The 18,043-nt window shown below is 50.8% G+C and overlaps 1 protein-coding gene across 1 annotated transcript; it reads left to right on the plus strand.

Annotated features, from left to right (window-relative positions):
- The first annotated feature begins 1,106 nt into the window (after window positions 1–1,106).
- Window positions 1,107–17,040, plus strand: LOC142989181 (A disintegrin and metalloproteinase with thrombospondin motifs 12-like). Its single transcript, XM_076138611.1, has 24 exons — window positions 1,107–1,354; window positions 1,443–1,789; window positions 6,871–7,048; window positions 7,224–7,441; window positions 7,604–7,687; window positions 7,813–7,941; window positions 8,157–8,302; window positions 8,536–8,679; window positions 9,793–9,937; window positions 10,054–10,146; window positions 10,227–10,372; window positions 10,452–10,621; window positions 10,923–11,056; window positions 11,298–11,418; window positions 12,264–12,508; window positions 12,664–12,805; window positions 12,897–13,023; window positions 13,118–13,328; window positions 13,418–14,509; window positions 14,837–14,989; window positions 15,120–15,296; window positions 15,440–15,586; window positions 15,686–15,839; window positions 15,955–17,040. The coding sequence occupies exons 1-24, from the start codon at window positions 1,249–1,251 to the stop codon at window positions 16,089–16,091; spliced, it is 4,746 nt and encodes a 1,581-aa protein (XP_075994726.1). The 5' UTR covers window positions 1,107–1,248; the 3' UTR covers window positions 16,092–17,040.
- The last annotated feature ends 1,003 nt before the right edge of the window (window positions 17,041–18,043 follow it).

The raw sequence follows: 18,043 nt of genomic DNA on the forward strand, positions 1-18,043 counted from the left end.
ACAAACCCCTTGGTGCTTCAGTAAAGGTTATATGTGTTAGTTTGTTCCTTGTGGTTTTATACTCTTTCACTTTTATAGAGTTTAAAGCTCTGCAGACAACAAACACACTTTACCTTTTCAAGCAAAATATCAATAGTGCATAGTTACAATGTCGCTCTTTTGAATTTTTCTATAATTTATGAAATCCATCAACTCCTCCCACAGATATGAAATGTAATGAAGCCCTAACCCACATACTCTCACAGAAGCGTCTCCTGTTGTGAACGTTCACTAACTAGACACAGCAGAGACTCACTCATCCATCCCTCCCTCCCTTTGATCTCTGCTCATCAGTCAGATTGTCTGCCAGCTCCTCATGCTGCTCAGATCCTGTAGGCTAGAGAGCTCTCATTCAATAAGCCACACACACACACACACACACACACAAAAGACAAAGGTCGACTCCAACTCTTTATTCACCATCAGATGAATACTTTCCTTGACAAACAACATCTGATATTTGATCTGAAGTTGCTTTAGTATCCAGTGGTGATGTTGGATCAGTCGGCCAGCTTCTGTTCACCCTTGTTACAACAAATTGCCAAACATTTGAACGAAGACCACAAAAGCCGAACACAGCAGAGTTTGAACGCGCAACTGCCGGCGGACACTGGTTTGATTGACAGGCCAGTAAAACAATACTGTGATTATTGCCGTATATAAGAGACCCGCCCGGGGCTCGAACCTGCACCCCCTCTCTCTCCCTGTCGCGCTTTGGGGAGATCAAGGCACCGTCAGCTCCCATTCATCACTGATGCACCGTCGGAACCGTTTAATCTGCTCAAAGCAATTAACGCAACGTGACAGAAGCTATAGAAAAGTGTGTGTCTCTCTCTCTCTCTCTCTCTCCCCCTCTCTCTCCCCCTCTCTTTCTCACTCTCTCTCTTCCCCCCCTTTCTCTCCTCTTCCTCTCTTCTCCGCCTCGCTCCTTACAAAGAAAGCAGACACCGGGCCCGAGAACACTCCCCCTCTTCCTCCCCCTCCTCCGGCTCTCTCTCTCTCTCTCTCTCTCCCTCTTCACCCCGCTGCTCCGTGGCTCTCCCAGTCTTCCTCCTCCCCCGGTGTCGGTGCGTGTTTCCTGTCGCTTTACCGCGGCTCGTTCGTGTCATGACCCAAGGCAGCGCCGGATCCAAGTGGTCGCCCGTCACGCCACCGGAAGCCCGATGCCCGAGACTCCGCTGCAGCGTTCGGGCTTTGGTCAGATGAAACATGCGATGGTCGCAGGAGAGCCCGGTTCTTCCTCTGCTACAGTTTGTGTTCCTTTTGGCAGCCGGCCATGAAGACTTCTCAGAGTTTGGCAGAGCTGCAGAAACAGGTCAGTGCGCTGCAGGAGAGCAGGAGCTCAGGCTGAAACCGATCTGTGACTTCATCCTAACCCTTGTGTTCTGCTCTGTCCCGTCCAGATCCGTCCATCGTCCACCCCGTGAAAGTCACGGCGGACGGCCGCCTCATCTCCCACTCTCTGTCTCACCACTTCGGGGATGGGCGAGTCAAGCGTGACCTCCGACCCCAGGATGCAGAGGGCCGGGTTTACTACAGGCTGGAGCACAGGGGTCGCCAATTGACCTTCAATTTAACGGCCAACGCTCACCTGGTGTCCGCCGGCTACATGCTGGAGAGGAGGAGGAGCGGCGGGGGGAACGACACCCAGCCGCGTCTCCCCGGGGTGAACTCCTGCCACCTGCTGGGCTCGGTGGCCGCGGCCTCGGGGGAGCGAGGGACCGCAGCCATCAGCACCTGTGGAGGTTTGGTAAGGAGCAACTCAGACCTCCACATCTCTCTTCTTCTTCTTCTTCTTCTTCTTAAACCTGCAGTGAAGTTTGTACCTCTTCCTCTGTGGTTTCTAAAGCTCTGGGGTGGGGGGGCGGGGGGGCAGGGGGGCATCACTGTGGGGAGGCTGCTATGTGGCTGAGCCTGACAGTGCCCCGTCTGTTAGTTTGCCCTTCAAAGACTTCCTGACACTATTTGCAGAGCGACTGTGCTGCAGACGCGCTGACGGCTCCTGCTTCTCAGCCAACCACCAGATCCTCCACTTCACCCCTCACTCCTTCACTCCTTCATTCATTCACACACTGGCTGATTGGCACAGTCTGTTCTATAGCACCCCCCCGCCTCCCCCTTACACACACACACACACATGGAACGTGCGGCGCTTTGTTCCGGGCTGACAGAGAGTTGTAATAATTGCTTTGGCATATTTTGTATCTACAGGAACAATAGGAGAGACAGGAAGTAAGGCCTTACACTTTGTTCTGCTGAGGGATCTCACGCTGGTTCTAATCATGCAAATTCTTCATCGACAAAAGAGCGATAACAGCTGGTCAGTAGGAAGAGGGAGCAGGACGGCGTAAGCAGGAGAGGCTCAGTGTGAAGTGTGTGTGTTCGGCCCGGGGCAGCTTCAACATCACTCATATTTCATTTTAATTAATTTGCACGCTTATTTCCTTCTGCTCAGATCAGACAGCAGAATGATATTAACCAATATTACGAAACGCCTGGTTGATGTTGGACGTTCCCGCTCTGTAATGACCCTGCGGTGTCAGATTTGGAGCTTTGAAGAATGTTCCGGTGTGTTTGATTGTGTCCCAGCAGGAATGCCGCTCCTGCAGGGTCTTGCCTCCTTGCCTCCTTGCCTCCTGCCTCCTGCCTCCCCGTCGTGTTTGTGTGGGTCACAGTGCCAAAAGCTGCCAGATCCTGTCAATGCACTTCATTTCTTACATCTGACTCAAAACAAACAGAGGGGGGGGAGGAGAGGAGAGGAGAGGAGAGGCAGAGCTCACAACGCCATCGTTTATACGTGACCCACTTTATACGCTCTCAAGTCATCCTCCATGGAAATATGTGTTGCGTCATACAAAATTCCTGCAACAGTGAATTATCTTATCTCCAGCCGACTGTGTGTGTGTGTGTGTGTGTGTGTGTGTGTGTGTGTGTGTGTGTTTGTGTGGAGGATCTCTCTCTGCAAACGCTGCGGTTAGTCCGTCGTTTCTACCCACAGTAGTAGAGTTGTGGTTGAAGAAGGTTCAGATCAGCGAGGAGCACAGAGAGACCAGGGAGCGACATCGCTCAGGCAGCCAGATGTGGGAGAGAAACACGGCCAGCTGCTGTGGAGGTTGTTCACCCTCAGTGAGGCAGATAGAGATGTGCTGCAGCAAAACACCCAAATAAAGATGATAACGTGAAGTGATGTAAGGGGAGAGGCTGGACCTGGACCAGGACCAGGACCTGGACCTGGACCTGGACCAGGACCTGGACCAGGACCAGGACCAGGACCAGGACCAGGACCAGGACCAGGACCTGGACCAGGACCTGGACCAGGACCAGGACCAGGACCAGGACCAGGACCAGGACCAGGACCAGGACCAGGACCTGGACCTGGACCTGGACCTGGACCTGGACCATGACCAGGACCAGGACCAGTACCAGGATCACCTTTTAAAGTTGTGTCAAGTTAACTGGCACCTTTTGAAGAGGCTTCCTTTGTTTCTCAGGACTTTGCTGCTTCCTGCCTGGAGCTGCAGTTGTCAGTGTTGTTCATACTCAGACTGTTAGGTGCCTGGTGTGTGTGTGTGTGTGTGTGTGTGTGTGTGTGTGTGTGTGTGTGATCAGTCCAGGCGACAGAGCAGGATCCCGGGTTTAGAATGCTGTAAGCCACAATGTGTTACCGCGGCTACACATCCTGTCATCTCACCTGCCGTGGTTTGAGGCGATCAAACCAGGACAGATCTGCTCTCACAAATGGTTATGTGCTGCCAGAGCTCTCATCAGACGCATTATCCACTGCACAAACACGCAGCAAAGCACACGGATCAGCCTGATTGGATGCCTGGTTGCCATCGGTGCCTCTTTAGTTTGTGTGGGAAACGTTCCAACGCAAACCCCAAAGCTTCGTCAACGAGCGCCCTGGTGATCCTCAGGGCTCAGAGCGAGTGCATGCACGCTCAGACACATCGTAACGGCATTCTCTTCCCCCAAACGCCTTGTTTCCTCTCACTATCCAGAAGGAAAGTCATAATGTCTTTGACCTCTGAGCTGCAGGAATGAGCTCCCAGGCAGAATTATGAAAACCTAATTATCAGAGGGCTGCGCCGCTCGTGTTGTGTAAGTTTAACACAGCCGCACACACAGGCGGCTCTTTGGTCCAAAAGCGTCCCGACTAATCATATTTGCGGTAATGAGCACCGTGCGCCCCCGCATCTCCTCCTGTCCCACTAATCACCGCTAAAGCCACAGGGCTGCGTGTAACAGCGGGGACTTTATTCCAGACCCAGTTGGCCCGGCACTACAAAACCCACAGAAGCAGGAAACAGACGTAAAGCAGTTCCACATGGCCGCTGTATTCAGAGCGGCGACCCTGTGTTATGGTAACCTCCCCTGGCTCTGGCACCTCACACCCAAACACGCCTCCTCTAGGTTAGAGGAGGGAGGTGGTGGGGGGGGGGGGGGTTAAAGGGAGAGAGGAGGACAGGACAGAGGGCATGGGGTGGCAGAGGGAGACCTGGGGTGAAGTCTGAGCCCCTTGTTCCTGCTGTTGTGTGTTACCCGAGACATGGCACAGGATCTGTACGTGGTCATTTAGGGCTCAGGAGAAAGAACGCTCCAAACTAGACCGCACAAACAAAGCCGCCATGCAGGCATGAGTGCCGGACAGCGGGGCTACATTTGGTATGCAGATCATACAGGATCATGCGGAGCCGCGGCCTGAATGTTTGGACGGGCCTCTCTGTCACATTCCTTCCTGGTTGGTCTGCACTCCACCACCTGCTTTTCTCTGCTGGACGCTCCTGGATGTATAATGTTCAGGGCCCAGCAGAGCTTTAACTCACACTATCTGTATTTGTGGACATTTTTGTGTGTTTTGTCTTGCAGTGATTTGATAGAATGTGGCGATAAAGTGCCGTCTGATTCTGATGTTATCCCTGTCAAACTGAGCGTGTTGATGAGAGACAGCAGCCACAATGAAACCAGCCCAGCATTTAGCACCGGGCCTGATGAAGCTGAGTGTAAACACAGCTCTGTACGCCAGCCTGGGTCCACCTCAGGCTTTAGGCCTCCTGGCTAGAGGCCATGCTGAGAACCTTTCTTATCTCAATCACTCCATCTGAGTTTGGACAAGGCCAAACTAACCACAGCGGTCTGTGTAACTGTAACACGCGTCATGTTAGTGTTATTCTAGTGTTTTCACTGAGACGATCCTGAAGCACTAAACTAAACTACACAACGTGCTGCTCCCGTTCCACAGTCTGGAGAGTGTTTCTTCACTCTAACAGGTGGAATAACACAGCCTCTCTAAAGGGACTCTGCCTCTAAACTTGTAAACTTGTACTTTTGGAACTGACTGTAGGGAGAAACGATCCAAGCGGAGCTCCTCAGAGCCCCACATGGACGTTACTGGAGATTTTATATTATCATAGAAGAAACAGACACATGTAGAGCTTGTCAGGATGACCCAGAAAGCCGAGCTGTGAGTAGCTGCAGTAAACAGCAGGGCAGACCCACGGGACCACAACCTGCCAAACTGTAAGCAGTGCCGGGCCTTAATGCTTCACATCTGTCCAGACACAAATCCACTGCATCTCTCCTTCTCAGAGGAGCTTCATGTCTTCATGTTGGACTCGATGTTTGTCTCTGATCACGCAGATTCACGCTTTGTTGCATCCTGGTTCCATTCGTTTGTGTAGATCAATGTTTAAGCCACAAATCAAAATGAAAGCTGTGATTTTACGGAGCTTTACTTCTTTAGAACCTTTGGCTCAACGTCTCACTCTCTCATTCTGACTTCTGCCAGTTGGTTTAGGGAAAGATGGAGGCGTTCCTCCCCTGAACAGTCTGGGCTTGTTTGGACTAATTTACAGCTTGACACACGTACACATACAAACCCAGACACCCACACACACACACACGTACACGTACACACACAATCTTAACGCCTAAATCATGGAAAGAGGCAGAAGGAGAATCGGTCATAACACCGATTGGAGCATAGAAACGTCTTGGCTGTCTGTGCATGTTTGTGTCTCCCTGCATGTGCTGCATGTTTTCATTGGTGTGTGGGCAGCGGGCGTGTACGTGTGTGCGTGTGTGTGTGTGTGTGTGTGTGTGTGTGTGTGTGTGTCTGAATGTGAACGTACCTGTCTATGTGTGTGTTCTGATGAGTGACGGAACAGGCTGCACCAGTAAGAACACGCATGGAATACTTTGCAATCACACTATAGCTGCTGCAGCAGACAGAGAATGTGCCCCAGGGGGAGGAGGAGGAGGAGGGAGGAGGGGGGAGGAGGAGGAGGAGGAGGAGGAGGAGGGGGGAGGAAGGAGGGGGGAGGAGGGGGGGGGTGCTCACTGCTCATATGGGACTCTATGACTGATGATTGATTCCACCCTGCACAGGAATGACTTTTTCACAAAGGAACATCCGACCTCTGACCTTTAGGTGTAGGAACTGGAACTCTCTGGTCTCTGACGGGATTATGTCTCCCCATAAATGTTACAATACACAATGTGACCGTGTGGCTTGTTAAGTCAGAGTGTGTGAGTTAATTGCACACACCTGCATGAGGCAGAACTCAGGCGTCTCAAACACACAGAGGTGCATTTCACCACTAACTCACACACAGATTATGAGAATATGAAAGACATGTCTGCAAAGCTCCCAGGGTCTTAGGGAGGATTGAGAGAGTTTGTTATTGGTTTTTGGGATTTTCTTCTTCTGCATCTTTTGCATTCTTCTGCTCCAAGAAGGTACACTTCATCGTAAATTTAAATATTTTGTATAACCTAAAATTCGCTCATTTCTAATCAATGCTGTTTCCTTTATGCATTCTTTTCCGATAGAGGGGCTTCTTCGCTCTGCCAGAGGGTCACTATTTCATTGAGCCAGTCCCCACGTCTCCTGGTGATCCTGCAGGGACCACAGAGCCTCACATGGTCTACCCCAGAGTGACTCCAGACCCTCAGAGGAGGAGACGCAGCCCTGAGACCACAGACACACCCAGTACATGTGGAGTTCAAGGTGTGTGTGCTTTTCATTCTGCCTCTGTGTGTGTGTGTGTGTGTGTGTGTGTTGTACGTGGCCTTGCAGGTGTTCGTGTGATCTCAAGCAAGGGGATTCTTTTCCCCGTCTCCTGTGTCAGGCGAGGACAAGCCCCTGGTGTAGTGGGATTAATGTCTTCCATTTTCACGCTCAGATGATCCAAGCGACTCCATCCAGGTGGAGAGGGAGAGGGAGGAGTGGGAGAGGGAGCAGCAGCGGGGGGAGGAGGAGGGGGAGGCGGCTCAGTCCCGCTCGCAGCGCTCGGTCAGCAGAGAGCGCTGGGTGGAGACCATGGTGGTGGCCGACTCCAAACTCATCGAATACCACGGCAGCGACAACGTGGAGTCCTACATCTTCACCATCATGAACATGGTGAGGGGCTACAGAAGATCAGCTTATAATACATCTGCTCTCATCACTCATTATGCTTTATGATGATGGGAATAACAGAGAGTTCAGTGTATCATAATCTCCAAATCACCGTGGTTACAAGGTTACCTAGACCCTCATACTGACTCCTCCTGATGTTGGCAGGTGGCTGGGATCTTCCATGATGCCAGTATCGGGAACGCCGTCCACGTCATCTTGGTTCGTCTTATTCTGCTGCAGGGAGAAGAGGTAAAGATGACCTCACATGACCTCACATGACCTCCCAGCTCCACACAGCACTACACACACATTCAAGTACGAATAGGAGATGGTATTATCTCAGTAACCAAACCAAGCTGCTGTTCCTTCCTCAGAAAGGCTTGAAGATCGTTCATCACGCCGACACCACGCTGACAAGTTTCTGTGCCTGGCAGAAAAACCTCAACCCACAGAGCGACACACATCCGGCTCATCATGACGTGGCTGTGTTGGTCACCAGGCAAGTGAGAAAGACACACACACACACACACACACAAGCGTACACACAATTCACAGCTGCACCTGAAAACCTGCAGCCCCTTGTGGTTAAAACTGAGCAACAGAGTAGGAAACATTGAGGTTAAATGGATGATGATGATGATGATGATGATGCTGCTACACCCTGTAATGGTATACAGCGAGTTCACACATGACGGCTTTGTGTTTTCCCTACAGGAAGGACATCTGTGCTGGAATGAACCAGCCCTGTGAGACGCTGGGTCTGTCCCATCTGTCTGGGATGTGCCAACCGCACCGCAGCTGCAACATCAACGAGGACTCGGGTCTACCTGTCGCCTTCACCATCGCTCACGAAATGGGCCACAGGTCTCTCCCCTCTCTCTTTGTGTGTGTGTGTGTATGTGTGTGTGTGTGTGTGTGACTGCCTGTAATTACTGCAAAGCCTGGAAATAACATCACAATAGGCCATCTTCAAAAAAAAAGTGCCTGGCTCCCAGTTTGACATATGAGAGGATTGTTGTTGTGTGAAATCTCTTCTTGTCAGGTCTTGTAGAAAGGAATCGATGTGTAAGTCGTTTTTTGTGGTGTTTTAAACGCAGCTTTGGGATTTATCACGACGGCCAAGGGAACGACTGTGAGCTGGAAGGGAGGCACCCGTTCATCATGTCCAGGCAGCTGATGTACGACAGCTCCCCCCTTACTTGGTCCTCCTGCTCCAAAGACTACATCACACGCTTCCTGGAGTAAGCCTCAAGCCATTTATCTTAGTCAAATTAAATAATTACGTCAGTTTCAAGTGCCCCGTAATGTTTATTTTTGTCGGGAATGCACAAGTAGGCTGTAGGAGCTGTGACCTAGCGTGTTTGCCCCTGTGATGATGGGAGTCGCTCGGCCTTATCTGCTCCCAAAACGCAGAGAAGCAGACATGCAGGCGCAGATTTGACTCCAGTGCAAATGAACCAAAGGTCCAGCTCCCTGGGTGTGGTGTTCAGCTCAGCTCAGCTCAGCTCAGCTCAGCTCAGCTCAGTCCAGATAATGTGGAGCAACACAGTCAGGCAGAAACCCAGAATGAACCTCAAGGGGCTTCTCTTTCTTTTTCTTTTGTGTATTGGAAAATAAGCAGAAATTCAGAGTTCCTTCAATTCACCCTCCAGCTGCTGCAATCCCACGGGTCAGAGGTCACATTCATACACAAGTCTGTCCCATGTCAACAGTGCTTATTTATTGATCAGTGACTCGTGGATCAGCAGGTTAGGCTGTTTGAACGCTGCGACTCAACAGCTTGATTCAGAGCTGAGATTCATGGATTCATTCGGCTTTTTACTGTTAGAGTTTAAAATCATACAACGTTTGGTTTAAGTACCGTCAACTCTGCTAAACCTGAGGTTCACCCGTATAAGAATGTGAACCCTTGGGTGCTGCTGTGATGACTCATTGACTTTGTAACACACTGAGGGTGACACACCCGGTAAGACACGTCCAAGCAGCACAAGGCTGCCGGGCGTTTGGCCAGCGTCCTTATTTTGCTTTCCCTTCATATCATCAGCCAGCTGCCAATCAACAAGGGCCCGAGATGGTCTGTTTTCACTCAGTGTGCACAGCAATGCCGAAGCAGTGGAGACAGTTAGTCGGTTAGATGTTTTTTTTGCACATTTAAGCCTTGCCAAGTTTCCAATATAGACAAAAATAGAAATCTGTAAGTCATCCCATTTATTTATTCTGTGGTATATTTTGCTGAGTCATGGTTTGGTTCTGACCTCCTCAGCTGCTCCCCCTGCTTTGTTTGTTTAACTGAAACCATTCAAAGGCAGAACGTTGTCTCTCTCTCTCTCTCTCTCTCTCTCTCTCCGTCGTAGTCGTGGTTGGGGTTTCTGCTTGGATGATCGACCCTCAAAGAGAGACCTCACCACTCCGCTGGCTCGCCTCGGTGTCCGCTACACCACACACCACCAGTGTCAGCTGCAGTACGGCCCAAACGCTACCTTCTGTCCAGAGGTCGATGTGAGTGTATACCACACACACACACACACACACACACACACATACACACAAACACCACCAGATCAAAGGGGTTGGAAAACTGATGGGCTATCATCACTTGTCTTTGGTTCTCTCAGAACGTTTGCCAAATCCTCTGGTGTTCCGTTAACGGCTCCTGTCGCTCCAAACTGGACTCGCCCATCGACGGCACTCGCTGTGGACCAGAGAAGGTGTGTGATGCCGCTCACACTGTTTCATCTTGGGTTTGGATTCTATTTGGAGTGATTTCACTGGTGTTCTTCCTGTGCAGTGGTGCATCTCTGGAGAGTGTGTGATCGTGGGCAAGCTTCCAGAAACAGTGAATGGAGGATGGGGACAGTGGGGCACCTGGTCTCACTGCTCCAGGACCTGTGGGACCGGAGTCCAGTCAGCGGAGAGGGAGTGTAACAACCCCAAGTAAGAGCGGAATAGATCTGAACTCAAGGTCTACAGTAAGAGGCTACAGGTGCTCAGTGTGTCACTTTGCGTTCCACAGACCAGAGTTTGGGGGTAAATACTGCACGGGGGAGAGGAAGCGTTATCGTACCTGTAACACAAAGTCCTGCCAGAGAGACAGGCCCACCTTCAGAGAGATGCTGTGCAGTGAGTTCGACACGGTGTCCTACCACAACGAGCTCTACCAGTGGATCCCTGTGGCCAACCACTGTAAGTGCTGCACAGGGAGAAGGACACACACCTCACCTTGCATATCAATACCAATGTGGAGTAGGTGTGATGCTATGTGTTTGTCAACAGGGGGCAGCATATACTGGGAAGTCACAGTGGTGCAACTTCCCCAGCTGCTGAGGCTTTATTGTCTTTCTGTATCATTCATCAGAAACAATTCAGTGTATTAATAGACTTGTGGCAGTGATTAGTCTCTGTTGGTCTTGGCATTCCTTGACTTTGGAATTAAACTGCCAACCCCACCCCACTCCCCCCCCCCTCCCCTGCCTCTCTCCTTCAGTGAACCCCTGTGAGCTTCACTGCCGGCCAACCAACGAGCATTTCTCTGAGAAGATGCTGGACTCTGTGACGGACGGGACGCCGTGCTTCACCAACAACGGGTCCAGAAACATCTGTGTTAACGGAGTGTGCAAGGTAGAGTGGCTGGGTAAGAGACTATACTGGGGGGAGGGGGAGGAGGTGTGTGTGTGTGTGGGGGGGGGGGGGGGGGGGGGGGTAGCAGGATAGCAGCAACTACTATACTGCTACTACTAGTATATTAAAGGGAAGAAGAAGAGATGTTTACATGCAAGTTTCCATCTTATGTTACACCTCAATGTGTCTGTGGGTGTATTTTTAAATTCATTTGTGTGTGTGTGTGTGTGTGTGTGTGCAGGAAGTAGGATGTGACTATGGTATCGACTCAAACGCAGTGGAGGATCGTTGTGGAGTGTGTTTGGGAGACGGGACGAGCTGCCAGACTGTCTATAAGTCGTTTGACGGAGGAGAGAGCTTTGGTGAGTTTAATGAAGTCAACCATGATAAAAAGCTATTTTTAGATAACGTGTCACTTATGATGAAATGTAAAGCTGATTATAAAGCGACATCATGCTGATTGATTTCTCCAGCAGGTCGTCTCAGGTCGGCTCATTAACATGATGCCGTTGTGTTGTTTATGCGTTGTCCTGGCAGCCTTCTTGTCCAGACTGTGCAGCTGTTTGTCTGTGTGTGTGTGTGTGTGTGTGTGTGTGTGTGTGTGTAGCTCTTTATTTATTTGGCCCATTTTATTGTCGTATTTTGCTCACAAAACTATAACTGCTCCACAGAGTAAACATGCAGCACAGACAGACTGATAGAGAAAGAGGCTCTAAACCGGCCTCCCTCTCTGTCTGTCTGTCTGTGTGTGTGTGTGTGTGTGTATGTGTGTGTGATTGCCCCTCACAGCATCCTTTCTAGATAACTGGCCCAGATGTGTGTAACACTTCAAAAGGCTTAGACCCAAGAGCCACCCCCCCCCCACCTCTGTGCAAACACAGAAACACACACACACACATACACACACACACACACACACCTTCCCACAAACATCATTAAACTCCAGAGACCCACTCGTAGCTGCTTTGGCCCTCCCCCATCCATGTACAATAAAAAACAGAGACAGGGCAGTGCCCCCCACGCTGAATACACACTCACACACACACACACACACACACACACATGCCAACCACCCCCACAGACCCAGCCCACCCTCCATTAAAGATCAGAGAGAAGCTGTCTGGTAGTCTGGATGCTGTTGTGAGTAGCAGCCATGGTGGGCCCTCCATTAGCTCGCCCTGACTCTGGCCCCGCCCATCTCTCCCAGGGTACGTGGATATCGGCGTGATACCTCAGGGGGCCCGAGACATCCTGGTGAAGGAAGTGGAGGAGGCAGGTAACTTCCTGGCTCTCCGGAGCGACGGGTCGGAGGAGTATTACCTCAACGGCAACTTCATCATCCAGTGGAACGGAGAGTACGAGGCCGGAGGGACGACGTTCTACTACGAACGCAGCGGGAACATGGAGAACCTCACAGCGCCCGGACCCATCAAGCAGCCTGTCATGCTCCAGGTAGGTCCACTCGCCACAGACAGGGAACAGACCTCCTCCAGTAGGTTAGACTCCAGGTGTGAGTGAGGAGGAGAAGAAGGTTGAACTCCATTTACAGTTTGATTACACGAGATGCTGAAGTAGAAACATACATGACGTGATGTCTGCTTGTCCAGTTGCTTTATCAGGAGAAGAACCCGGGTATAAAATACGAGTACACCATCAAAAAACCCAGAGGGACAGGAAATGAGGTCATCGAGCCTGTTTACAGCTGGAAACACGGGGCATGGACCGACTGCAGCACCACCTGTGGCCTAGGTTGGTACTGCAGGTCTTTTGGGGACATGGAGGTTGTGTTGATGGCATGAGTGTTGACATCATCTGCTCTCTGTCTTCCCCGCTGTTTCAGGCGAGCAGTTTCAGCCCGTGCGGTGTTTTGAGGTGGACATGGGCGTCGTGGACGAGTCTCTGTGTGACACAAAGAGTCGAGCTGAGGACAAACACCGCAAATGCAAGAATATGGACTGTCCAGCCAGGTCGGTACTCTACTGCCAAACAAAACTGACAAAACTGCACCCTCTGATCTATCCTCCCTCATGATGCGTCCTCTCTCTGTCCGTCCTCCCTCAGGTGGTGGGTGGGCGGCTGGCAGCAGTGCTCAGCCACCTGTGGATCAGACGGAGTCCGCAAGCGAACGGTGTTCTGCGTCCGCACGGTTTCAGGGGAAGAGAGGGTGCTGCACCCCTTGGAGTGCAAGCACCTCCTCAAACCCAAACCTGTGGTGGCGTGCAACAGAGACGTCCCCTGTGGACAGGACTGGGTGGTGGGCTTGTGGGAAGAGGTAAACATGTCTCCACACCAGCCTCTCCTCTCTCTCTCCTAATGAATTTATCCATTTACACGTCAGTCTGTTGTGTCTGTCCTCTGCAGTGCCCGGTGTCGTGTGGAGGAAGCGTTCGCTCACGGACCGTCACATGTGCGCTCACACCCAAACAAGCCTGTGACCTCTCAACCAAACCTCGCTCCAGATCGCTGTGCGCCCTGCAGAGCTGCCCCAACTCCAGTCTCCGCAGGCGTCCTGGGCTTCCGCCTAACTCCCGCCGCATATACCCGCCCAAGAGCTCGCCTGATCAGCTTCCTGCTTCATCTACCAGGGCTCCTTCAAGCACCACAGCCACAGCTACACCTGCAGCTCCTATCCCCACGACTACAGAGGAGACGACAGCCGCTTTCATCCCGACCACCACGACCCAATCAACCCTGAAACCCACAACACCTGAAGTCGTAGAGGAAAATGATGAGTTGGAGGTCACAGAAGACGCTGAGCCGACTGAACTTGTTTCTACTGAGGAGGAAAACAGAAAAGCAAAGGATGCAGGAAAGGAAGAGGAGGAGGAGGAGGAAGAGGATGGGAGCACGCCAAACATTTCGATGAATCCTCCAGCTTATGACGATGTAGCTGAGATGACAACAAAGGAAGAGATAATAGATCTGGACGTTACGACGTTCAGCACTCCCCTTCAGCCGTCCAGCTCCACGCCAACGCCACACACAAGCCGACGCACCACACACACTACCAGGAAGCCAACCACCACCACCACAACCCACTTCACCCCACACACCAGTACAGAAGTAACGGCCAGAACCACTCGCCGCTCTTCCACCTCTGTCCCCCCGACGACGCCTCACCTCCACCCGTACAGCCCCTGGTCACAGAGGACACCGGGCCGCACCACGCCGGCCCCCTCCCCGACCACAAGAGCAAAGGTCACCGCCGTGCCGTCGCCTCAGTCCACAGTGACCATCATTAAACTGAAGAAACCGGCTGAGCCCCCGAGGAAAAGTAACTCCGCCTCCAGGAATAAGAAGTCCCCCCCCCGGTCCAAAGCTCATCGCTCCAAGAACACCAAGCAGAGAGCAGAAGGTCCTGGGACAGGGCTGTCCACCACCGACCAGAGGAACCTGATGGCAGGAGAGCCGGTCAGCATGGAAGTGTTCTGGGTGGTCGGAAACTGGAGCGAGGTGAGTGCGACGCTAATGTTCATCTGTAGAGGTCGATGAGAGGTCGAAGTGGAACCAGCGTGGAAATGATGTGTGTGTGGGAATGAGAGCGGAGTGGAGGATTGACAGGTGGGAGAGATGCAGGAAAGGCTCACAGACGACAACTATGAAGGACCCAACCAGTAATGTTCCATGTCTTAGTCTGAGGGTTTAGATTTAAAGGCAGGAAGCAAAAAACAAGCAAATTATGTAACAACAAAGTCAAAATGATGATAATAATGATGACTTATCCAGAAGAGAATTCATATCTCTGTGATGATGTCATTCTCTCTGCTCTTCCCTGCTCAGTGTTCCACATCGTGTGGCATCGGTGCCATATGGAGAACTGTGGTTTGCAGTTCCCAGACAGACGACGACTGTTCCAGCCTGAAGCGCCCTGAGCCGGCCCGTACCTGCCTCCTGCAGCCCTGCGCCTCCTGGCAGAGCGGCAGCTGGACCAAGGTCAGACCCCTTAGACCTCAGACCACCTCTCAGTCACCACACTCAGACCAGGAGATTAGTTTTGTTATGGTCGCTCACACTCGCTTGCTGTGATCTTTGTGTTTTCGTGGTGTTGTGTGTTTCTCTTCAGTGTCCGGGGAATTGTTCAGCGGTGGGTAGGAGGCACCGGGATGTGCAGTGTGTTGATTCTCAGAATATGCGTCCTCTTCGGCCGTTCCACTGCCAGGCCATGTTCAGCAGACCGCCCAGCACCTTGACCTGCCCCTACAAACCCTGTGTGACCTGGACAGTGTCGCCATGGGGACCAGTAAGGCACACAAACATCAAACTGGAAACTCTATACCTACTCTATTTACTTCATTACTCTAACATGATCAGTATTTATACATTCTGTTGCTTGTGTTTGCATTCTGTTGTTAAGCTCATTATCTTCCTCCCACTCTTCCTCAGTGCTCTGGAAGCTGTGGCCAAGGCACCAGAGAGCGGCTGGTGTACTGCGAGGCTCCTCACCGCTGCAGCGCCCCCCTGAGGCCAAACAGCACAGAGTCCTGCAACCTCAAACCCTGCACTCACTGGGAGCCTCAGGACTGGGAGGAGGTCAGGCTCTTATCCACAACTACTCAGGCTTGTGATTGTATTAAGCATAGAACAGTGCACATATGTCTGAGTGTGTGTGTGCGTGTGTGTGTTTTGCAGTGCTCTGTGAGTTGTGGCGGGGGTCAGCAGCAGCGTGAAGTCAGCTGTGTTAGTGAGGAGGATTTGGCTGTAATGGCCAACAGCCTGTGTGAGAAGATCACCAAACCAGAAACACTCAGGAAGTGCAATACACAGGAATGCAAGACCAGCACAGGTATGAACACACACACACACACACACACACACACACACACACACACACACACACACACACACACAGTAATCCTGGCCTGATGGGGCTTTGAGCTGACCTGCTTGCGTTCCCTCAGGTCCGGTCTGCAGGAAGAACACAATGTCGTCCCGTTTCTGCGACAAGCTGAAGCTGTTGGGTCGCTGCTCGCTCAGGTCTGTGCAGAAACAGTGCTGCGTCACCTGCGGCTCCTCAGGCACTGTGACGTCCCGCTAACCAACCCACAGTCACACTTACACTCCTGTCATCACATACACACACAAAGATCACTCAAGAAACAGAACTTTAACTACCGGTCGACTTCAGATCGGACTCCATTCTGAACCATAAAGGCTGAAGAGGCGAAACACTGGTACAATACAACACAAACAATGAATGTAACAAATGTCAGAGCTTTACTATTTATAAAGCCACCTTGACACAAATGCATTGATGTAAACATAAATATACTTTAGTAACATGATTCTGCAAAAGGACACTGTGCAAAAAAATTCTTCAATAAGCCATTTGAAGATGTTCAGAGGCAACATTTGGGTGATTTTAGGGTTAATTGCAGTCAAAACATAGGCACAGTGTAATGACATCATACTAAATGACAAAGACAAAGAGCACCGACCTGACTGTGACTGCAGGGAGAAGACTAAAGGATCTATAACACTCATTACTGTTGCTGATCAACTTTTAAACCAACCTGGTGAATACAGAATGTACATAGAGAATTCTGGTGCTCTCATTGTTGATAGTAATAATAATAATAATAATGATAATCTGTGTATTTTTATACTCCTATATGTTTTCTTTGTGTCCTGCTGGAGTTTGTGCTCTTCTTCTTTCTTCTCAGAGCTGACACTGTGTGTTTACACTTATCTGGGGCACAAGTTCCTCCCTGCTTCCGATTGGTTGTCTGGCGATTGTGTGATTGATTGATTGATTGATTGATTTGGTCGCTGCACAGTCTTTGCAGCCCAACCTGTGGTGCTGCTCCTCTTTTGTAAGATTGATCCATGAGAAAAGAGGTGTTGCGGGTCATCCCTCTCAGGCCCTGCCAAAGATGGCCGCTGTGTGTGTGTGTGTGTGTGTGTGTGATGTTGTACAGCCATTACCGTTGTCGTATATACTGTGTGTATATTAACTTGACTGATATGTCTTTCATATGTTTCTATCAATAAATGCAAAAATGAAAGATGCCATATGAGCTTTGTTACTTTTGACATGAAACAATCATTTCTCTTAAGTTTTGAATGTTGTGAAGGAATCTAGGCCATCCTGGAAGAGCTGGAATGATCCGACATGCTTTGGAAATTTGAATTCACTCAGAAAATCAGCTAGTTTCCTCCCCTCAGCATCTCTTTAATACCATGGTAACACCTGAGGAAAGGACAATATTCACATTATGCCCGCCGCAGACCCTACACACACACACACACACACACACGTCAACAAGGTCATTCTCACCTGAGAGCGCTGGATGCGACTGGCTGTGTAACACCAGAATCGCCAGCATCAGGCTCAGTGTCGGGGATCAGGTTCAGCTGGCCCAGATTTCCCAGAATCCTCTGTGCCCTATAACCCGACACGAACGGACACTGGCCAGCTCTACGCGCTTCCCCGCTGTCATTCAACCTAGACGGAGAGTTAGTCAGCAGTAATGGAAGGAGTAACACAACACCGGGCCGATGTGGAGCACCATGTCCTTAACTCGGGCTGTGTGTGTGTGTGTGTGTGTGTGTGTGTGTGTGTGTGTGTGTTTTCATGACAAAGCAAACACCATCCAATCGTGTTACCTAACCAAACCGCATCTCTTCTTCTGTTATGTCATTGTGTGTTGCTCAATCTATACGTCTTGTGTTTGTGTCCGAGTCGACAATGGAAAGAACCTTCCTCTTCCTCTTCCCCTTTAGCTTGTTAGATGAAGCCGTGGAGATCTGTGTTGTTTCCATCTAGTATGGGTGAATGTTGGGTGTGTAGTGTCGCACTACGTAGGGTTTGTTTGTTTTCAGGAGCTACACTTTCCCCATTATTTCAGCAATCTCAGTGAAACATCGGCCGCATTTATTGCATCATAGATCAATCGAGGTCCTGTGGTCAGGATCCGGATCTGATGGGATAAAATGGGAGTTGGTATTTGCTGTATGTACACTCATGTTAGCCATACTTTCCAGCTGTAG

The sequence above is a fragment of the Genypterus blacodes genome, unplaced genomic scaffold (genome assembly GCF_046128005.1).
Source record: "Genypterus blacodes isolate CSIRO-AG114 ecotype Tasmania unplaced genomic scaffold, CSIRO-AGI_Gbla_v1 ptg000385l_1, whole genome shotgun sequence".
In the NCBI taxonomy this organism is placed as follows: Eukaryota; Metazoa; Chordata; class Actinopteri; order Ophidiiformes; family Ophidiidae; genus Genypterus; species Genypterus blacodes.